Source organism: Otolemur garnettii, unplaced genomic scaffold (assembly GCF_000181295.1).
Source record: "Otolemur garnettii isolate 467f Iridium unplaced genomic scaffold, OtoGar3 scaffold00001, whole genome shotgun sequence".
Classification (NCBI taxonomy): Eukaryota; Metazoa; Chordata; class Mammalia; order Primates; family Galagidae; genus Otolemur; species Otolemur garnettii.
In genome coordinates this window covers 32,886,134-32,910,509 of record NW_003852396.1, presented here as the reverse complement: position 1 = coordinate 32,910,509, position 24,376 = coordinate 32,886,134, and the positions used below count along the sequence as shown (strand labels likewise).

Below are 24,376 nucleotides of genomic sequence, written 5' to 3'. Positions count from 1 at the left end.
TGAACAGATAAGAAGATGTAAGAGAAACTGAGGTGGAGGAGGAAGGAGACTACCATGAAGCAAGTGGATCCTATGGCTCTATCACAGGAATGATGTCCAAACACGCAATATTCACTGTGGATATCACTGCTTATGGGTGGATGGCTTTGCTAAAGTGCATACTGATGAATTTTTCTGTTGCTCTCTCTATTGGCATTTCTCACTCATTGAAAATGGTGATAAATAAGTTGATAACATTGATACTCATAATTCTGATTAGGACTGGATAAGTATAGCATATATAACAATAGAGAGATTCACAGTTTGGCAAAATCTGTTCCCTTTCTAAGACGGTCTATGGACTGCCATGTCTATGCCAAATGACACGATGTTCATGCCCTCTGTGCTGACATTCACTGGGATCCCTGGTCTGGAACCTGTACACCATTGGATTGGGATTCCATTCTGTGCTATGTACTGCATTGATTTGACTGGAAATTCTCTACTTTTGATCACTATCAAATATGAGTCCAGCCTCCATGAGCCCATGTATATCCTCCTAGCCATGTTAGGAGCCACAGACATTGCACTTAGCACCAGCATTGTGCCCAAGATGCTTGGCATTTTTTGGTTCCACTTGCCAGAGATCTATTTTGATGTTTGCCTCTTTCAGATGTGGCTCATCCACACATTTCAAGGTATTGAATCAGGAGTCCTGCTGGCCATGGCTCTGGACCGCTATGTAGCTATCTGTTATCCTCTGAGGTATGCTACAATATTCACATGACAAATAGTCACTTGCATCACAAGTGGAGTGATATTGCGGCCTGTAGTTCGAGTAATCCCCTGCCTATTGCTCATAAAGTGCTGTCTGAAACTTTACCGAACCACCTTAATATGTCACACTTACTGTGAGCACATGGCTCTGGTGAAGCTTGCCACTGGAGATGTTTACATCAACAAGTTCTATGGTCTTCTTGCAGCTTTTATGGTTGGTGGACTTGACTTCATTTTCATCACCCTCTCCTACGTACAGATATTTATTACTGTTTTCCACCTGCCCCAGAAAGAGGCACGGCTTAAAGCATTTAATACATGTATTCCTCATATATGTGTCTTCTTCCAATTCTATCTTCTTGCTTTTTTCTCCTTTTTTACCCACAGATCTGGATCTTATATCCCATCATACATACACATCACCTTGTCCAACCTTTACCTACTAGTCCCACCATTCCTCAACCCCCTTATCTATGGGGTAAAGACTAAGTACATTGGAGATAAAGTAGTAAAAATTTTCTATTCCAAAGTTCAGACTTGACATAAGATTGAAATAGTTCTTTCAATAATGGTAATGGTTCTTTTATTAGACCAACGTGATCTGGAAATTCATTTAATGCTTTTGAGTTTCCTCATGATTGATGAATGAATTAAGGAATACACACATACACACACACACAAATGAATGTATATTCATAAGTGTTCAAGCATTTTTTTCAGTTATATTAATAGAAATAAAATTATAGTATAAAATGATTATCTTATTAATTTTGATAGATACTGTCATTTATTTTAAAACAATTTCATAGCTCAAACTTCCATAAACAACATTTGAAGACCCATTTCTACTTGTTATATTATCAGACTTAAAAAAAAATAAAAAATTGTGAGACAATAATTTCCTTATTTAATATCACATGGGTTTATTTTTAGTTCTAATTTATATATTATTTAGGCTTAGGGAAACAAGTGAGTTACACAACTTATTTTTTCCTTAGGGGAATGATATCACTTGTTACCAGAGCTATACGTGCATAGACTTCTTTATGTATTTTGACTCTTTTTGTCAATATGCTTCACTGGTTTAATTGTTAAAGATTCATAGAATATTAGATATAATAAAGAACAAGTATTCTACCATTTTTGATGTTTTTAATTGCAAATAATAATTCTGGTGCAAGAAAAAATTGTTTGTTTATAGACAACTTGTTTTTCTGAAATCTCCCCTGAAAATAAATTACAAATAAATAAGAAAGTTAAATATGATTTAGTACTCCCTGGGATGCACCTTTAGCCTCTGGTTAATATTTATGTATGTATTTTCATGGAATATTAAAGTTATTCATTTTAAATAATATTACATCATTTTAGCAAAATTTCCTCCAACTAACTTTTCTTAAGAATAACCTATCTTCCCTTTTACAAGTTTTCTGTAATGATGTTCTTCCACTATCAATATTCGATTCTGTTTTTCAACATATCACAGAAAAAATGACTGACTTGGACTGTAAGATGTAAGTTTAAGCTTTCATCATCATTTACCTGTGAAATTTGGATAATTCATTTTCCAGAGTAATTTCTTTTTTTGAAATAAAAATGATTCTTTCTGCTTGACTTCTACAAATACTCACCATTTGAACAGCACAGCTGTATGTTATCAAAAACAATAGATCAGTGAACACACTTTGTAACCTGCAAACTATGATTCAGGAATTTTCTCCTCTATAAACTCAATAATTAACTAGCCATCTTTCATTTGCCAAACTCAGGTTCCAGAATAATGAAACAAAATTTTCATCTGAACTCATTTGTTTGATATACTTAGGTGATAACTTTGAGCTTTTGCTAAATTACTTACTCTTTAGAGTGAATTTTGAAGAATAATAAATTTTCACATTTTCCATTAAATATTAGAATCGGTTTCTAGTTTCTATTTACCTGGATTCTACATTAAACCTAAAAAGTAAGATTTTATTAGGTTATGTTAACCAGTTTGATGGAAGTGTCTTGGATTGTGTGTGAAAACACTACACTGTACCCCCAAAGTGCATCAATGTACACAGTTACCATTCAATAAAAATATATATATATATATATATATGAAAAAAAAAGTAAGATTTTAGGGAATTTTTTTACCCTATATATTATACTGTCATTTAATGTTACCAACCTGTATGTTTTTTGTGATTGATATATGAAAAATCAGTAGAGATATGTGCTGTAATAAAAAGTAAGGTTAGATGGTTAAAAAGGAAATAAATGTCAGATCTATTAAGTATAGAGTATAAACGTCTAAACACAATAATTAAGTAAATGAGGTGAGGGATATATTAACCAGTGCAATGTAAGCATTCCAAATTGTATAGGGAATCAGCACCTTGCACCCCATAAATGCATTAATGTATACATGATCTACTTCTTTATGACTTAATAAAAAAAGAAAACTGAAAATGAATTTTATAAATATAGCAAATATCCAAAATATAGTTTGAAGACTTCTAAAACATTCTATCACAGCACACCATTTTAATTTTTTGAAATAATGAACCACTTCTGCACAGACAAAAAGAGAGCATTTAAACGGAAGAATTACTTCTTCAAATGAACAGTTACTATAAGGTACAGAAGTTTTTTTGTTTTGTTTTGTTTTTTTATCAGACTTAAAAAAATAAAAAATTGTGAGTCAAGAATTTCATTATTTAATATCACATGGGTTTATTTTTAGTTCTAATTCATATATAAGTATAATTAAGTAAGCCAATTTAGAGTTGTTTTTTTCCTAATTAAGCTGAAATGTTTACTTTAGAAAATATCCTTTTAATTACTAGCTATTTCATTTTTCCTCTCAAATCTGCTTCTTATGTTAACATATCAGCTGTTCTGTTTTATGTTTGCATGCTTCCCCTTTATATTTTCCTCCTTTCTCTTGTTTTTAAATCCAGCTCTTCTACTTTATTTATTGATTTTTAATCTTTAAATTTAAATTTCTATTTTACTTGAACCATTCCACTTTTGTCCTTCTCTTTGAAGTAGTATATATGTGTGAGTGTGTACACATATATACTCTTTCTTTTTCCTTTTATTATTTTTCTTGAGTCTCACTTTGTCATCCAGGTAGAGTTCTGGTCACAGTAACCTCAAATCTTGGACTCAAGTGATTCTCTTGCCTCAGCCTTCCAAGTAATAGGGACTACAGGCACCAGCCACAACTAATGGCTATTTTTAGAGACAGGCTCTCGCTCTTGCTCAGGCTGGTCTAGAACTTGTGAGTTCAAGTAGTCTGCCTGCCTCAGCCTCCCAGAGTGCTAGGATTGTAGTTGTGACCTTCCACACCAGGTCGTCTTTTTAAATTTTTTTTTAAAATATTCAATGTCAGTGGTGTCATCTTCTCAACTCACTGGTCTTAAACTCTTAGGCTCACATGATCAGAGTAGTTGGGATCACTGGCATCTGCTGCCATTCCCTGAATATTCATTCATGTCTGTCACAACATTATGTTTGTGAGAGTCATCTACATTTTTGTCCCCTTTGGCTCTTTCTTCTTATTGTGTTATAATATTTAATTATGAGAATATATACCACCATTGATTCATTCTATGTTTTTTTGTGAGAAGCTAAGTATTATGGGCATTAATTTACCTGGTATTGGTAATTGGACGAGATGCATTGAATTACACATCTTATTAAATATATTTTTGAAAGTTATTTTGGAACAAAGTTATTTTAATGATTTATAGCACTACAATAGTTTTTCTTTATTTTTTTCATTGATATATAATTTTGTAGATATTCATGGGAGGATTGTGATATTTTGATATATGTATACAATGTGAAATAAACAAATCAAAGCTTTAAAGACATCCATCACCTTGAATATTTATTATTTCTTTGTGTTGGGCATATTTCAAATGTTCTCCACTAAGTGTTTTGAAATATGCAGTATATTCTTAATATCATCATTCTACTATGATATAGAACACTAGAACTTTGTGTGTTGGGGGAGTAAAAAGAGGTTGGTTATTGGATATAAACATACAGACAGAAGGATTAAGTTTTAGTACAGCAGGTTTTGAGTGTTCTATTTGCTCCCTATTCTTTCCAGTATTTTGCATCATCCATCTATCACTTTCTTCCTTTCCACATTCAGAATTTAGTTTAAGCATTTTTAATCTTGTAAAGAATAAGAAGTAATGTACATCCCTTTTCAAATTGGCCTAAATCAAGTCATATGGTCACAAAGAAAAAGGAATGAACTGGAAATATGTGGCTCACTATGAAAGTTTTGAGACAGTGCATTATGGTCCATTATTTCACTTCTAAGCAGCACAGTCCATTGTGATTCACTCATGCAAATTTCAATTTGCTCAGCTTATTAATGCTGGTGGGAGGGCTTTATTTGTTTCCCTTTACATGAATTTTTACATTTTCTGATTTCTGTATATCACAAAATTTTTGTAACTTTTAGGTAAACTTAAAGTTCAGGCTGGTAAAGGTAGAGAGGGTCTATCATGGGAACAAAGACAGTTACATATTCTCCTGAGTAAAGTATCTCAAGAATATAGGAAAAGTATCCAATGTACTTCATACTTCTATGAAACCTACTTATATTTACTCATACTTTGTTATGAAAGATAGAACACGACTATAGCCCAGGATGAAGGAGAGAAATGGAATGGGAAGGGAGGGGAGGGACCACACCTATGGAGCACATTGCAAGGGTACAAGTCAAATCTGCCAAGTGTAGAACATAAATGTCTTAACACAATAATCAAGTAAATGAGGTCAAAGCTATGTTGATTGGTTTGATGTAAGCACGTCAGATTGTATAAAAGAAAAATCAACACTTTTCACCCCATATATGCATAAATGTACTCATGATTTATGTATATTTGAGTTAATAAAAAGAAAACAAAGACAGTTACAATCCACACTGATAACAGCTACAGTCTTTGCACAGAGCAAAGCTCCTGGTACAAAATACAAGACACACTCTATACTAATAAGCAACTTTGGTACTTTTGAAAAGATGTCATATATCAAAATAACTAGAGTATAAAATGTATAGATGTAACCTTATTATTCATACATACACACATAATAAATTTAAAAAGCACTAATTTATAAGTTATTAAGTTATAAAATAATTAAATGGTTAATATAAGAGCAAGACATTTATGAATCAGACTTATTTAAACTTTTTCCTTTTCATAATTATACATGAACTCATTTTGGCCTAATGTATCTTCTAGTTGTTTTTTTATAACAAAATAATTGAGGGAGAACTTCATAATATGATGCTTATAATATATAATTTCAATGTTAGAAATCTTATACTTAGAAACATTGAAGTAGAGAAACTAAAAAAAAATATGAAAAGAAAAAATAAATACTTATAAAAAACTTATATAAAATTTAAATTTAGTAAAACTCACTTGACTGTTAGAAAAAGGATAATACTATTTTTGTTGGATAACTCAGAGGGTTATTGTGACCTAGGAATCATAATTCTATTATACATTAAACATGTTTAACATAATATCAGTGCATTTATATGACAGGGATCTCATATGTCTAATCACTGTCATATATGAATGGGAAAAATCTTTCCTGCTTTCATTTCTCAACTTCAACAGCAAAAGAAACTACATTACATTCTCTAGAACTATAGCAGGTAAAAGCAAATTAATAATGATTTGCAAGTAGGATCTTTAAGAAGTAGGCTAGGAGAGGACAAGGATTCTCACAGGAGACACAGACATTCCAGAATACAGAAGTAGCCTTACAGGAAGATTAAAAAAAAAAAAAAGACAAGAAAAGAAAAGAAAAAGAAATCAATCTAAGGAGAATAAACAAAGGAAGAGCTTTGTAGTCCAACTGAACTGTGGGAATGTTCCTGGGGGTGGGGAGTGAGTGGTGGTGACAACATGGAAAGGGAAGTGTCACAAACAAGAGCTCTGTAACTTTGATCAAAAGATATAATAATAAAAGATAAACTAACAGGTTACACCTAATATTAGAATCCAAAATTAGATATGTTATCATTCTTTGGACTATTGCTAATGGAATTTTATGCACTCATTATTACTGTGTACAACTTTTTTTCTACTTACCTGAGAAGCTTAACTGCACTGAGGCTCTGCTGATAACTGATAACTCTTCTGTCCCAATCAGGACTAGCCAGCACATAGCATGGTGATGTGAGAGTATAGAAAAAACTTGAGGCTGATAAATGGCTTTTAATTTTCGTTTTTCAATAACTGGGTCAGTATCTATTCCAAAAGTAAGAATCAGATTCTTAATTTTGATGATTGAGTTGACCCTACTACTTTTATACATGAGGAGGATGAGACTTAAGGATCAAATGTGTGTTCAAAAGATTCTATATAAAATGATTCTGATTCTATCCCCAATGTGGCAGCCGAGTCTTACTTAATATCATTTGTCTCAGCATACATTCTGCAAAATGAAAGGGTTAATAAAACTGTCCTTAAAATTTTATGTATGCTGACACCAAGATTAAAAGTCAATTGCCAAGTCTTGTGCACATTCTAAGGTAGGCTGTATTCACTACAAAGAACACAATTGGGTATTTGGTAGTAAGAGGTAGAAAACGTAGAAATGTTATAACTGTTGTGTTGTTATTTACCAAATTACTTGCACTAAAACATTTAATTCAGTCTCATAACATCATTTATTCTGTTAGACAAGACAGAATGGGCTTTAGAGGTACTTTTTCCTCAGTAAAGATAGAAAAGATCTGAAAGACCTTAAGAGAGTCAATTTATGACATGTATTAAAAATATGTAAAAATTCTTATCTCATGCACAGTAAATCTACACATACAATTGTTATATCCAAAAACAAAAACACAAGAAATTTAGAAAGCAAGGACTGTACTACAAATGTATTCACTACCTAGGCAAGTGGTCATTGAAACACTATTGTACATAATTAACTTTATTTAAGATTATAGTTAATTTTAAAATAAAGACATAGGAAAGTAGAAATTTCTCTGTCCCATTTCTCTGGCCTTGGTGGACTAAATAAGAAAATGAAAGTGTATATGCTTTTAACATATAAAGCATTACAGAAAAACAAATCAATATTGGGAGAAATCATTTCTGTATTAGTCATTTCTCTTCAAATTAATAATTACCTTTTCTAAAGCACAGTTAACTCCCAGAATTCTTAGTGAACCACCGCTGGATCCTGCTACGGATTTGTTGGGTCTTGACATTATAGATGATGGGGTTCATCAGAGGTGGGAAGATGATGTAGATGTTGCCCATGAGGACGTGGACCACAGGAGAGAGGTGCTTCCCAAAGCGGTGCACCATGGTCAGACCGATGATTGGGATGTAGAAAACCAGGACGGTACTGATGAGGGAAACACAAGTGTGCAAAGTCTTGAGTCGCTCCTCCCAGGATGCAATAGCCAAAACAGAGCGCAGGATCAGAATGTAGGATATGAGAATTAACACAGAATCACACAAAAGTGTACAAATCACCAGAGCCAAAGCATAGAAACTGTTGAAGCGGATGTCAGAGCAGGCTAGTCTCAGTAGGTCTTGGTGTAGACAGAAAGAGTGGGAGAAGACACGGGAACGGCAGTAATGAAAAAACTTTAGGCGGACTATGGGAGCAATGATGAAAGCGAAACTCCTAACTAAAATCCCCAGCCCAATTTTGATGATCCTGGAACTGGTTAGTATAAATGTATACCTCAAGGGGTTAGAGATTGCTGTAAAACGATCAAAAGCCATGGCGAGAAGGACTCCAGACTCCATGCCAGACAGACCATGAATAAAAAAGGCCTGAGCAATGCAGGCATCCAGACTAATCTCCTAGCTGAGGCCCCATAGAATCCCCAACACTGTGGATATTGTGGACAACCCCATGCATAGGTCAGTGAGAGTAGAACATGGGCTCATGCAGGCTTGGCTCTGTACAGATTATGTTCAGCACCAGGAAGTTCCCAGAGAGTACAGTCAAATAATTCAGGAAAAAGGGATGGAGAGCCAAGGGTACTTTTTTTTCCAGACCAGAAAAAACCGTAAAAAGAAATGTGGAGTTGTTGATTTTGGTAGCAGGTCAAACAGACATCAATGTACAAAGATAGAACATTCTGTAGGAAAGATATATGTAACAGTTAATTAAGATTCATTTTGCAGAGTTATTTTAATCTTACATTAAAGATTGAAATAAAGATAATCAAGCTTATTAAAACAGAAAAAAAATTAAGATTTATGTGTGGAAAGCCTGACGTAATAATTATCCCAAGACTGATCAGGTTAGTACAATTACTTATTAGATGTGAAACCACTCTTTGTATTTTTTTTCGGAAGCCAAATTTTCTCTGTGCATTTACTAAGTTATGCCTTTATAAGACATATCCTTGTTATCAGACCTTTGACTTCACCAGATACATTAGTGTCCATATCCACAATACACCCATCACTTTCTACCTCAGTGCTTCATATTATTAATATCAGATATGACTGATTATTGGTTTATGATGCGCTAATGACAAAGCTTGAAAATACAAAATAGAAAAGAAAGTCAGATTCTGGCTGCTCATGTTGAAATTGGGGTGAAATAAATTCCAGATCATGCCTATATGAGTAACATTAATGCTTGGTTATCATAGAAGACATTAAGTCATTTGTAGAAGTCATTTCACAGTCATGTTGATATCTATGTTTCAGGGACATAATAAAGAATTGTGATGCATGATAATTATGTTCTTACCAATCTGGAAAATGGATTTGCTCTTCTTTCTTTTGTCACAGTCACTGAAATTGTAGGAGAGGTGAGATTTATGCAAATGCAAAATTATGGTAGCCAGTGGAGTTAATCTTGGATCCCAGGAGATGCTGAGTATAAGTGATGCAACACTTAGGATGACTGTTCCTTAGAGAGAATGAGGGAAAACACCTAGGCCAGCGGTTCTCAGCCTGTGGGTTGTGACCCCTTTTAAGTGTATTAAAGGGTTTCAGCATTAGTATGATTGAGAACAACTGACTTAGTCAGTGTCCTCATAGTCAACTTCTTAATTCCTTCAGGTTTTGGATATTCCTGGAAATGCACATTTACAGAAATAATTGTTTTATCAAAGAACACTAGGAGATGAACTTTGGACTGAGAGATCTAGAAATTTCTGTTATATTTAAAAACACAAACTCATACTGAGATTTACTGATTCTATTTATTGGTTACATTGGTTCCTAAACATTGAGGTATTATTTTGTGGGTGTAAATGTGGAAGCGCAGGCTACATGAGTTAAGGTAGATGAGGGCACCCTTTTGAAGTACTTACATAAATTGGATTTTTATGAACATTTTTTTTGACAAGAAAAATGAGGATGGAGATTATAGAAATAGGATAAAGGAAAGATAGAAGTCATGGATATTGAAGAGTATTTACACAGATCACAGTGCATATCAGGAGCCCCAAAAATCTGCTGGACAACAGCAGCACAGCCCTTGGAACAAAAGACGAGAAAAATCTTGCTGAGGTCTGACTTTCTCCCACAGAGAGGCTGTCCAAAGGTCTCTAGGGACAAACGAGCCCTTGAGAGATGTTCTGTGAACATAGGTTTAGCTGTCTTCTTGATAAGAGGAACATACTCCTAGATAAGAAATACAACTTTTTTCTCCCCTGATCCAAATAGAGGTATGGCATTAGCCTGTCTGCCAACAGTGACCCAGAGACTTACTTAATTGCCTTTTGTGGTAATTGTGTGCGTGGTCAATCCTGCTGTCTGCTCTCACATCCTGATTCTAATATTTGTCCTTTGTTCTACGGACTGTTTCCTAATTCTTTAGTTATAAATAATATATAGTAAAGTATAAGTAGTTAAAGAGCACCTTACCTGAAGTGGTTAAAGAGTAGCTAAGTTAAAGTGGTAAATACTATAAGGATGAAGCATTGCTTTCAGCTTTCATTGTGATTACTGATTTGCTGATTTGAATACAATTTATGCAATAAATATTGAGTTAACCCAGAACACGGGGACTTTGCTGTTCCTTGCATTCAGTGGTGATGGTCCCCTAGGCCCATTTTTTTAAATCTCATCTTGTCCCTTGTCTTTATTTCTTTCATTCTCTCATCACTGCCAAACACAGGGGATACCCATGGGTTGTGTAGGGGATGGCATCCTACAATATTTCATTGACATTTGTACAATGCAAACGTAGAGTACTGAATTTATGACTTAATAAAGTATAAATATTACTACTCATTATTGGTATTCATATATTCTTACTACATTCAGAAAATAATAATGTGCAGCAAAAATTACTACAGAGTGAACAATTTAAAATATTTATTGCTGCAATTTTATTACCCTTCAAAAAAGTAGTACTATTATGTAATTATAATTGCTAATGTTTGTTTAGTGTTTTTAAGAGTATGGAATAAAGAAAATGGGAAATTACAATCAGATTAAGGCTATGTATTATGCCAAATGTTTTCCAGCAAGATATTATTCAGTGTCTTTGATGATATGAGCATATTTTGATGGTTAGATAAGTATAGACAAAAAATTAATCAGAAGTTTCAGTTGTATTGATACTTCATTCAAGAAACAGAATGGTAAGTAATATGAATTTTTAAAAGTTACTATGCTTTATTTTTTAATTTTGGTTTTACAAATATATTTCCAAGTAACAGTAAAAGATAATTGAACAAATTCTTGATGTAGTATTTGGGAAATAAATTAATTTAACAGAAAATACATAGTATCTTGATAATCTTAGTAAAAATATCTTCTAATGTGTTTTGAGATTTTAGCAAATATTTCTTCAGATTAAGTTATACTTTGAGAACTACAATTAGAATTAAAGATAAGACAATGTGATCATAAATGCAATCCTGAATTTCTCCAGCATCCTGCCTTCAACATCTTGTATAGCAATACACCCAGTACTTCTTGCATGAATTCATAGTCTCATTTTCAGAGACTTGTGGGGAGGAATAACTGACAAAATATGCCCCAATCCCATAATACAGATCTGTCCTAAAATATAACTTAAGCATGCAGTCTCAAATCTCATACTTTGTGAATTAAGGCCCATAGAAAAGTAATTACAGAATCAAATGCAGAGAGGCAGAAACAAATACAGCAGTGGGCCAGAATAGCTGTATAGCTGGTAATCTTCTAGCTGGGATCAGCTCAATGGCTTTGGGCAGAGCTGTGTGTTGGGAAGCCTGCTAAGTGAAATAATGGAACACTCCTGTATCCTTTACCGCTTTATTCATTTTTATTGAGACAGAATTCATGTAGTATGCAATCTGTCATTTTAAAGTGTATAATTCTGTGATTTCTTTTATATTGTAATGGCATTACAAGGCTCTTCAGCATCTAATACCAGCATAATTTTATCAACCTAAAATGATAAACCCTGAGTAGTTACTTCCCACTGCTTCTGGTTCCCTTTCCACCTAAGTCTTAGCAACCATTAATCTATTTTCTGTTTTATGATTTTTTTCTTATTTTTCTTCTTTAAGGGAGGGGAGAAGGAAGGAAGGGAGGGAGGAAACATCTTATGAATTTTCTTTTCTGGATGTTTTATATAAATAAAGCATGCAGCCAGGCATGGTGGCTCATGCCTGTAGTCCTAACATTCTCTGAGACCGAGGTGGGTGGAATGCTTAAGCTCAGGAGTTCAAGACCAACATAAGCAAGCTCAAGACACTGTCTCTAGGAAAAGCCAGGTATTTTGATGGGAGCTTGTAGTCCCAACTACTCAGGAGGCTAAAGGGAGAGAATTGCTTAGCCAAAAAAGCTTGAGGTAGCTGTGAGCTGTGATGCCATGACACTCAACCCCAGGGCAACTGAATGAGACCGTGTCTCAAAAAATTAATTAATTAATCAATCAATAAATTAAAGTATGCAGTATGTGACCTCTTGTCTTCTTTAAAATATTTTCAATTGATTTTCATATTAATGTAATATATTAAAAGTTCATCTATGTACTTTATACAAACATTGCATTTCTTTTTTTTCACATTTTTTATTTTTTAATTTTTTTTAATTTATTGTTGAGGATTCATTGAGGGTACAAGAAACCAGGTTTCACTCATTGCACTTGTTAGGTAAACTCCCTCTTACAACTGTGTCCTGCCCCCAAAAGACGTGGAACACACCAAGACCCTACCCCCTCCCTCCTTCCCTCTCTTTGCTATTCCCTTCCTCACCCCTCCCTCCTTTTTCTTCTCTCTGCTCTCCCCTTCCCCTACCACACTGTGTCATTAATTGTCCTCATATCAAAGTTGAGTACATAGGATTCATACTTCTTGTGATATTTAATTATGAGAATATACCACCATTTCTTTATTTATTGTGTTATATCTGTGGGGAGGTGAGTATACCAAATGTTTTGTTATTGAAGAGAGGCCTGTATGGACATTATTTACAGAGTATTAGCAATAAATGGTTGTTGTTGGAAGAGTGTATGTCTGTCTGTATTGGACTCACCCAATTGTTTATTATCCATATGTTTGCCTTAAGTATATACTGATAAACCTTTTTTTTCTGAAACATTATAGAACAAAATTATTATACTCATTTATAGCACTATAATAGTTTTCTTACCCTTTTTCATTGATACAGAACATTTGTACACATTTTTGAGGGAGTTACGATATTTTGATACATGTATATCATGTATAATGAACAAATCAGGGTAAGAAGATAGCCATCACCTTGAATCTTTGTCATTTCTTTGTGGTAGGTATATTTAAAAACGTCTTCTTTAGCTATTTTGAAATATGCGATATGTTGTAACTATAGTCACTTTATTGTAATACAAACACTAGAACCTTGGTTGTTGGGATGGGGATAAAAAGAGGTTGATTATTGAGTACAAACATGAAGATAGAAGGAATAAGTTCTAGTGCCGCAGTTTTTGAATGTTATAGTTGCTCCCTATCATTACTAGTATTTTGCATCATCAATCTATGATTTTCTTTCATGTGTGCTGTAAGATCACATTGGGAATTTAATTTAAACATTTTTAATCTTGCCAAGAATAAGAAGTAACGTATATTCCTTCTCATATTCTGTTGACCTAAACCATACCATATCCTGACAAATAGGAACAGGAGTGAAGAGAAATACAATGTCCACATGAGAGGATATGATGTGAACTTAGTCTACAGGGAGCTGGAGGTAGAGAAGAGTCTAGAATGGGAACAAAGACAGTTGTGATCCATACTGTTGATGGTTAAAGTCTTTGTATAGTGCAGTGCTCCTGGTAAAGAATATAACACACACTCTATACTATAAAGTAGTTCTAGTACCTTTGAAAAGATGCCATGCATCAAAATAACAAGAGTAGAGACTATAACTCTGATGTATGTTACCAGAACTGTAGAAAATACCAAAGGCCTTAATAGAAGATGGTCACATTCGATATTGAGGTTCAGATTTGGGGAGGAGATAACTAATTAATTGAGATGGCCTTTGGAAAATGGATATTCTTTAACATGGGATCATTTTCTATGAAGGGCATTTCTGAAATAACAATTTTGGTAAAAGCATCAAAGAATAACAAAGGAGTGCATGCTGTTCAACAAAACACAATAAGATATGGAACTCAGGAGGTAGGAAAGCACATGTTTTGATGTAGAAATAAAAGCTAAAAATATGTAACACTTGGATAAGAGGAATAAATATAGTAGACAGCAAATAAACTTTACAGTCAGTCACACATAGGTTTCAATGCCAGCTTTTCCACTACTATGATATGATACTGGGAAAGTTATTCACCAATGGACATTTTAAGCAATTAAATAAAATAAGTGGAAGTTAGAGCTTATAGCTGAGGCTGGTTATAAATAGCATGTTCTCTTCAATTCCTTATTTTGTCTCTTACATCATTAAAATTCTCGATCCATATGAATATTTTCAGTGACTTTATTTTGTTAATGTATTTATTTCTGTACCATAGTATATATACTAAATTCAAGAGTAAAGAGAAAACTGTAAATAATGCTGGCCTAATTTTTATACTACCATGCACGACAGTACTTTCTGAGCTAGATAAATATACACTTTGTATTGTTCTCTGTCATTAATAGTAATGTGTTCAAAACAAATATAGATTAATAATAAATAACTATAATGCTTTGTGATCTCTAATAAGTTGAAGATATACTATTGAACTTGATATGACTTCCCTCTACCACAGCATGATGGCAGGAAAAAGAAGGTAGAGTGTCTCATTCTTGTCCTTCAGCTGAGAATTTGAACTTTGGCAATTCAAATGATTTACTTCTCTGTGAATGTCTAGTAACAGCTGTGAAAGCACTGTGGGTGTTGACTTTGGTATTATAAATAAATTTTAGTGTGTGCGCAAAGTCACAAATATGGAATCTGTGAATAATAATTGCTTAGATATACATATATGTATATAAATACAAATATATACAATACTTATACACACACATATATATGTATGGGTATATATTATTCATATGTATACACATACATATACACACAATAAATTAAGAAATAGATAATTTTTAATTGTGAGTTATCAATTAAATTATTAATATGAAAGCAGCATATTTTGATCTGACAGTTTATTTATTTATTTATTTATTTATTTATTTATTGTGACGGAGCCTCAAGCTGTTCCCCTGGGTAGAATGCTGTGGCATCACAGCTCACAGCAACCTCCAACTCCTGGGCTCAAGCGAGTCTCCCTCCACCTTCCAAGTAGCTGGGACCATAGGCGCCCGCCACAATGCCCAGCTATTTTTTGGTTGCAGCCATCATTGTTGTTTGGTGGGCTAGGGCTGGATTCGAACCTAAAGTGTATGTGGCTGGCACCTTAGCTACTTGAGCCACAGGCGCCGAACCAATCTGACAATTTATTAATTAGATTTATTCAAAGCTTTTCTTTTCCATAATTACTCATGAGCTCATTTCAGCCTAATGTGACTTTCAAATGGTTTTTGTAGAAAAGCAATTGAGGAAGAAACTCATGATACTTTTTATTTAAAAGCTTGAATATTGGAAATTTTACTCTTTTCTTAAAACACTGAAGTAGAGAAACTGAAAATAAAACTTAAGAAGAAATACTATTGATGAAAAAAGCAACTTATGCAAATTAACATGTTTCAACTCTCACTTGATTTCTGAACAAAAGGATAAGGCTACTGCCCTTGGAAAACTCCGTTAGTTATTGTGAATCCCGAGTCATAATTGAATTATATATTAAACAAAGGCTTAACATAAGCTTCAATGTTTCTGTGTGACAGGGCTCATTATATAACATTAATCAATATATCATTTGAATGAAAATATCTTCTACCTTTTATTTCTCAATTTGTCTAACAGCAAGAAAAAAATACATTACATGCTTCAAGACTATAGCTGATAAGAGCTAATTAGCAATGATTTGCAAGGAGGATGTTTAAAAAGTGGGTTGGGAGGAGGCAAGAACTCTCACTGGAGAGACAGGTATTCTAGAATAAAGAAGTAGCATAACAGGGAGCTAAAAAAAAATTTAATAGACAATAGACAAAGGAAGAGAAGTGCAATCCATCTAAGCAATGAGCAGGGACATGTCAAAAACATGAGCACTGAAACTCTAATCAACAAAATAATAAATGTATGTTCAGGAATATTTTGAGTATTAAATCAACAAAATATAATCCAAAAGGCAATAAACCCAAGATTAGTATCCAAAATTAAATATTTTCACATTCTTGACCATTGTTAAATCAATGTGCAACAACTTTTTTCTACTCACCTGAAAAGCCAACTGCACTGCAGCTCTGCTGATAACTGATAACTCTTCTGTCCTACTTAAGAATAGCCAGTACATATCCATGCTGATGTGACAATGTAAAAAAAATCTTGAGGCTGATAAATGCTTTTTAATTTTTGTGCTTTCAATGAGAAAAGACCAAGACTGTGAGATTTGATGATTAAGTCCGCTTTTTTTACACTTGCAATTGAAAAATGAAATATATGTTCAAAATATTTACAATACTTCAATTTATCCCCAATTTGGCTAGTCTTACTAAATATCTTTTTGTCTCAGCAGTCTTTTCTGTAAAATGAAGAAGTTGATCAAATTGTCCTACAAATTTCATGTACGCTGACACAAAGATGAAAAGCAATTGCCAGGTCTTGAGGACATTCTAAATTATTCTGTATTCTCTACTGTGTACAAATGTGTGAATTTGGGAGTAAGAGGTAGGATGTATAGAAATGTTGTAACTGGTTCAGAGTTGTTACTTATCAAATGTTTTGCATTCAACATTTGATTCAATCTAACAACATTACACTTTCTCTTAGATGAGACAGAATGGGAGTGGTATTGCTCTGTAAAAGTAGAAAAGAACTTTACAAGTACTATGACCTTAATAAACTAAATTCATGACATAAATAAAAATATATAAAAACTACCTGTTCATGCATAGTAAACATCCAGACTTAACAACAGTTTATGCAAAAACAAAATAACACATTGAGAATTCAAAAGGAATGGATTATATGTAACTTTAGTCATTTCCTACACAAGTGTTCACTGGCATAATACTAAACATAGTTCACTTTATTTAACATTACACTTCATTATAAAATGAGAAAATAAGGTAATTGAAAGTTTTTCTGTCTAATTCTCTGAATTGGGAGAACTAAAGCAGAAAATGAATATAAATATACTTTAATCAGTGAAGTTATTAAATAAAATTAGTGATTATTGTTACAAATTATTTATCTGTTAGGAATTACTCTTGAAACTACTACTTATCTTCCCTAGATTCATTTATCTACAGGATTTCTTAGTGAACCACTTCTGGATTCTGTCTCGGATTTGCTGGGTCTTGACACTATAAATGATGGGGTTCATCAGAGGTGGGAAGATAATGTAAATGTTGCCCATGAGGACATGGACCACAGGAGAGAGGTGCTTCCCAAAGCGGTGCACCATGCTCAGACCAATGATTGGGATGTAGAAAACCAGGACAGCACTGATGTGGGAGACACAGGTCTGCAAGGTCTTCAGTCGCTCCTCCCGGGATGCAATAACCAAAACAGTGCGCAGGATCAGAATGTAGGATATGAGAATTAACACAGAATCACACAAAAGTGTACAAATCAACAAAGCCAAGGCATAGAAACTGTTGAAGCGGATGTCAGAGCAGGCTAATCTCAGTAGGTCTTGGTGTAGACAAAAAGAATGAGAGAGGACACAGGAGTGGCAGTAATGAAAAAATTTTAGGCGGACTATGGGAGCAATGATGAACACAAAACTCCTAACTAAAATCCCCAGCCCAATTTTGATGATCCTGGCACTGGTTAGTATAGATGTATACCTCAGAGGGTTACAGATTGCTGTAAAACGATCAAAAGCCATGGCAAGAAGGACTCCAGACTCCATGAATGATAGACCATGAATAAAGAAGGCCTGAGCCATACAGGCATCCAGACTAATCTCCCGGCTGAGGCCCCATAGGATCCCCAACACAGTGTGTACTGTGGACAGCCCCATGCACAGGTCGGTGAGAGCCAGCATGGCCAGGAAGTAGAACATGGGCTTATGCAGGCTAGGTTCTGTTCGGATCACTTGCAGCACCAGGCAGTTCCCAGAGAGTACAATCGCATAGACACAGGAGAAAGGGATGGAGAGCCAAGGGTAATCCTTTTCCAGACCAGAAAAAGCCGTAAGAAGAAAGGTGGAGCTATTGATTTTGGAAGCAGGTTGAACAGACATCTGTCACCAAAGATAGACTATTCTGTGGGAAAAATGTAACAGTTAATTGAGATTCATGTTTGAAAAGTATGAAGTAATGATTATCCCAAGACTGATCAGGTTAGTACAATTGTTTATTAGATGTGAAGCTACTCTTTGTATTTTTTTCAGAAGCCAAATTTTCTCTGTGCATTTACTAAGTTATGCCTTTATAGAACATATCCTTGTTATTAAAACTTTGATTTCACCAGTTAATCAGTGTCCATATCCTGAATAATACTATCACTTCTCACCTCAGTACTTCATATCATTAATATAAGAGAAAAGTGATTGTTGTTTTATGATGCTCCAATAACAAACTTTGAGAATAGAAAGCAGAAAAGAAAATCACATTTGGCTGTTCATGTTGGAAGTTTGGTGAAATAAATTCCAAATTGGTCGTTTGTGTGTAAAATTAATGTGTGGTTATCATAGAAGATACTAAGTCATTTGTAGAAGTCATTTTGCAGTCATGTTGACATCTGTTTAATAAAAAAGTGTCACACATGATAGTTATGTTCTTACCAATATTACGCCCACAACCAACCCGGCCATATGAGATTTCTGTCTCAGTTTCTGAAAAGTATGCTTGCATAACTCATGATAGTTATGTTCTTACCAATCTTGAAAATGGATCTCGCTCTTCTTTCTTTTGTCACAGGCATTCTGAGATTGTAGGAGAGGTGAGATTTATGCAGGTTCAAGAATGATGTTAGCCAGTGGAGTAAATTCTGAATCCTGTGAGATGCTGAGAATAAGTGATGCAACACTTAGGATGACTGTTCCTTGGAGAGAATCAGAGAAATTCCCTGGGCACTTTCCTCATGGTCAACTTTTCCATCTATCAGGTTTTGGATATTGCTACAAGTGTGTGTTTGCAGAAATAACTGTTTCATCCAAGGACACCAGAAAATAAGCTTTGGACAGAGAGATCTAGAAATCTCTGTTAATTTACTTCTCTCTGAGTATTTGTCACATTACATTTGAAGGTTGTCAAATATATCCTATAGAAGTTATTATTTGCGGTAAATATGAAATTTGTTTTTATTTCTCTTAATTCAGATATAAGATGTCCTCCCATTTTTGGAAAACATAGCCTAAATATACAAAAAACATTTATCAGTTATTCAAGATAAAACATTGTTTAGAAGTCATATGGTTTTATATTAAGTTTATAATCCTTATAAACTACTTCAAATCAGATGCTCTATTTTGATAATAAAAATATTTATGGATCATTCCTTTTATTTTGGCAGGCAATAGAATATAAAGAACATGCTTATAAAGTCAGACTTTCTGAGTTAGATGTCCTTCATCAACTGTTGCCATTAGGGTCTCATGGAGAAGCTGTGCCACAGAGCATAAACCTACATATTGAAATTGTATATTTAAATAAAGGGTTTCACAGCTCTCTCAGGCATGTGACAACTTCTTTATTTATTCATAAACAGCCAGGGACCACTGCTCTCTCGTGGGCGAGTAGCAAGTTGATTTCTTTACTCTTGGTTTAAGTAGTTAGCTCTGCACATGCACACTGTACCTCATTAATATTCATTACAATACCTCTGCAGATGCAGACTGTACATCAATGACCTCATTAATATTCACTACAATCCATAAATCACCTCATGAATAAACATATTGTGACTATCTTGTGGGTAGCTCCTCCCTAGTAATCTATGGTTTAACTGATATCACTTTATATAACAAAATCCTTTTAACATAACTTAGTGGAGGACATGTTGTCAGTTGTTACTTCTTTTGTTTTTATCTGATGAAGACTGAGGCTTGGAGGCAGAAAGTGGATTGAATACCTGCCCTGCTGGCCTCACCATTTGGAGGCAGTTACTTCAATTTTAAGCAAAGCATAATTAAGAAATTTCTAAGACATACAGAAAACTAGTTTGCAAGCCTCCACTCCCATGTGAGCCTTAAGTCAGGAAGTCAGGGGGGTTTTTGCCCACAACCAATCTGGCCACATGGGATTCTGCCTCAGGTTCTCACAAGTATGCTTGCACAAACTCTTTTCACTGCTCTCTCTCAAACAGCTTTTTTGGCCAGAGGTATATAGGCCTTTCGCCTATAATCAACTATTGTAAGCAATGTGCCCTTGTACAAGATACTTAACCTTACATAAGTTTTCTTATCAAAAGTTAGGATAATACCATTACCTGTTTCTTAGGACTATCCTAAAAATAAATTTAGATAGATAGTTAAAGTATTTGGAAGAGTGAAGAACATATGGCAAATATGAAAGTAAATTGTTATTATTTCCATTTTCAAAATGTAGAAACTCAGGTTTACATCTGCATTATTCAACATGATACCCCATGAGACAAGTAATAAAGTGATTCTTGAGCACCTGAAATATGGCAAGTCCAGATTGATGAGTTATGTGAATACAAAATACATTCATGATCAAAGACTTAGTAGAGAAAAAAAAATTTAAATGTCTCTTAATTAGTGCTTACCTTGATTACTTGTTTACATGCTATTTTAAATGTATTAGGTTAAGAAAAATATTAAAACTAATTTTACTTTGTCTTTTTTGTATGTAGAGCCTTTAAAACAACTAAGTGTCTTCAATTGCACTTCTTTTAGGTAACAATGGTCTGAAAATAGATTCTTGAACATTTTTACAAGACTACACAGATATAGTGGTGTTAGTATAATTCCAAATTCTATTTTGAATCTTCCAACTTTTCAATATCCCCATCCCAGAAAACAACTTCAAGGAATATATTATTGAGGATATTAAAATCATCCAACTTGATCATCCACAGTGTGTGGAAATAAAGTTTAGGAAGACCATGGAGAAACTTTGAGTTATTTCAAGATTGAGAGCATGAAAATCTATTACAAATACCTAGAAATACTGGACAGATTAATTAAAAACCTTTTATTTAATTGTCAGCAGTGAAGATTTAAAGGAAGAATAAAACCCACAGGCTACAAGCCAGAATTGACATTGAGTTTGTTTTGAATATAATTGCTTATTGATCTTGGTAGTACAAGAATTTCTGTTCCAATCAGCTCAGTGGCTCACACTTGTAATCCCAGCAATTGGGAAGCTGAGGTGGGTGGATTTTCTGAGCTCACAGGTTTGAGACCAGGCTGAGCTACAGTGTGACCACATCTCTAAAAATAGTGGGGCATTGTGGCTGGGAAGTGTAGTTCTGGCTACTTGGGAGGCTGAAGCAAGAGAAGTGCTTAAGCCGGAAAGTGTGAGTGAAGTTGCTGTGAGCTATGACACCATAGCACTCTACCAAGGGTGACAAAGTGAGACACTGTCTAAAACAAAACAAAACCAAACAAAAAGAATTTCCCTTCCTCTACATAGTTAGATAACAGAGTCAAGACATTGGAAAATTGTAACTGAGTCCCAGTATAAAACTGAAATATTGAATGGATATAATTCAGAAAAATGAGGGACATCAAAAAATTACCTTTTTCCTGGGGAAAAAATAACTAGAATTTTTTTTTTAATGTTTATGATTCATTAAGAGTTTGAAGAAGTAGGTTACATTGATTGTGGTTTTTAGGTAAAGTCCCTCTTGTAACTGTGTCCCACCCCCAAAAGATGTAGCATAACCATAATCCCCCATCCCCTTCCCTGCTCCTCTGACCCCATCCCTCACTCCCCTAACTCCTCTCCTTGTATTAGATCATTTATTGACTTCAAATTAGAAATGAGTACATTACATTCTTGTTTCTCTATTCTTGTGAGGCTTTAAGAAGAATGTGTTCCACCTCTGTCCAGGTTGACACAAAAGATGAAAAGTTTTCATCTTTTTTAATGGCTGCACAGTATTCCATGGTATACATATTGCATAGCTTGTTAAGTCATTCCTGGGTTGGTGAGCATTTAGGTAGTTTCCATATTTTGGCAATTGCAAATTGAGCTACGAAAATAGTCAGTGCAAATATCCTTATGGTATCCTTATGGTAAAGGAATGTTTTTCTTCTGGGTGTAGCCTAATAATGGGATTATAGGATCAAATGAGGATTCTCCAATTTCCTTCCAAAAACGTTGTATTAGTTTGCAGTCCTATCCCAGCAGTGTAAAAGTGTTCCCTTCTCTCCTTGTCCATGCCAGCACTGGCAGCAAAATCCAAATCAAAACCTCCCTGAGATATCACCTAATCCCACTGAGAATAGCGCACATCAATAACTAGACTTTTGAAAAGAGTCTAACTAAAAAATTCTTCATTATATATAGCCTGAGGACTTTAAGGACTAGAAGCAATCACTGTGATGAAGTTTTCAAAGACCCATTGTAAGGACTTTCTCACTGATGTACCTTCATTAGGACTGGGAGGCCAGTCGCAAAGGAGGTAGACTCTGCAGGCAGAATCTGTACATCTGAGGAATTTCCTGGGAGGGCTTTGAAAGCAGAAAAACAGAGACTGTTGCTTGGCCTTGAGGTCACCAGAAACCTTTACCCTCCAAACTTGGCATCTTGTTTTATAGTATTGTTAATTTTTACTTTATAGTTAGAAAATCTTATGCATGTATTTGTTAGACTTAATGACACCAGATGGCGTTCTTGAGAAGTCAGTAGATTATAAATTAACTATTTGTATGTGCTATGTGACAGTAAGGATCCCACATATAAACATGAAAGAAATTAAGATTTCTTGCTACATTCCTGAGCGAGCAGTAGCCACCCTACTCTTCAGAGACATTCTGACCACTAGTTTATCTCTGCATCTCTGGCCTAAAGAATTTTATAGCAACGATTATATTTTTCTCACACTATTATCCCAATTTCTTATTCCTTGGCAATTTTTAAAAGGTGTATACCTTGTGAGAGAAGAAGAAACAAGGATAAATCAAAGAAAACTTAAAGTACTTAATATAGAGGGTTGTTTTTCCCCTCATATATTAAACGTTTTGGAATCAGGGTCACATACTCTGCATATTTAGCTGTGAAAGAACTATTCCAAGGAAGCTTGTAATTAATGTGCACCAAGTGTTCACAGTGAAAAGTGACTGGAGCAATAGAAGAAACGGAGTATCCCACATCATGCGAATTGACCATAGAAAAATGGCATGACTTGTTGAGAAAGGGATATGGTGAAGTGTCTTGCACAACAATGATCTCCTTGACACAATTAGAAATGACAAATAAGTATTTTTATTAGCACTTTAAAGATTAGAACTTCTGAAATTTTTAAATCTCATGTCTTAGGGGCAATAGGCAAAGAACAATAGTTAGTGTACTGGTTACAGTGATCAATTCTAATGGCCAGTGGAAAATGAGGATTCTAGTACACAACAGGAATGGTAAGGATGTTCTCTGAAAAAAATTCAGAATGTGCATTTCTTAGGGTCAACATTCATGGAAGACTATACCAACCCAACAGCCACAGGACTGCTATTTACACAGTTCTGGAAGTAATGCTTGGGTCATCCCATCAGAAAAGAACAGCTGGTTGAGTTACTTGCCAAAAGGAAAAGCAGTTTAAGTGAGAAGCTGAAGAAAGAAATTAAAGGAATAGTTAGAGCCCAGGGACTATTTGCAAAAATAGAGGTCATAATAGTAGTTTTTTGGCTTTTACCTTTTAAATTCACTTTTAATTAAGTAATAAATTTAGCTTGAAACAAAAGTTCTGAAGATGTTACAGATAGTGTCCATATTCCCTGTACCCCATTTCCCCTGTTATTAACATCTAATTTTAGTGCAGTAAATTCCATTAGAGTAGTGAAACAATAGTGATATATTATTATCAGCTGAAGTCCATAGTTTATTCAGATTTACTTAGTTTTAGTTACTTCTCTGATTTGGTTTCCTGATCCTGTCCATGGTGCCATACTTTATGTAATCATCACGTTTCCTTTTGGCTCCTTGTGCCTGAGACATTTTCTC

At 34.3% G+C, this 24,376-nt stretch overlaps 2 protein-coding genes and 1 pseudogene across 2 annotated transcripts; 1 reads left to right on the top strand and 2 right to left on the bottom strand.

Annotated features, from left to right (window-relative positions):
- Positions 1-346: 346 nt before the first annotated feature.
- On the top strand, positions 347-1,297 carry LOC100953078 (olfactory receptor 52A5-like). Its single transcript, XM_012807156.1, is given in 1 exon segment — positions 347-1,297. A coding segment is annotated over 1 exon segment (951 nt).
- A 6,631-nt stretch (positions 1,298-7,928) lies between these two features.
- On the bottom strand, positions 7,929-8,859 carry LOC100952766 (annotated as a pseudogene).
- Positions 8,860-17,541: 8,682 nt separating this feature from the next.
- Positions 17,542-18,489, bottom strand: LOC100952448 (olfactory receptor 51V1-like). The gene has a single exon (XM_003781436.1). It carries the CDS (start codon positions 18,487-18,489, stop codon positions 17,542-17,544), a length of 948 nt encoding a protein of 315 aa, XP_003781484.1.
- Between the last annotated feature and the right edge of the window lie 5,887 nt (positions 18,490-24,376).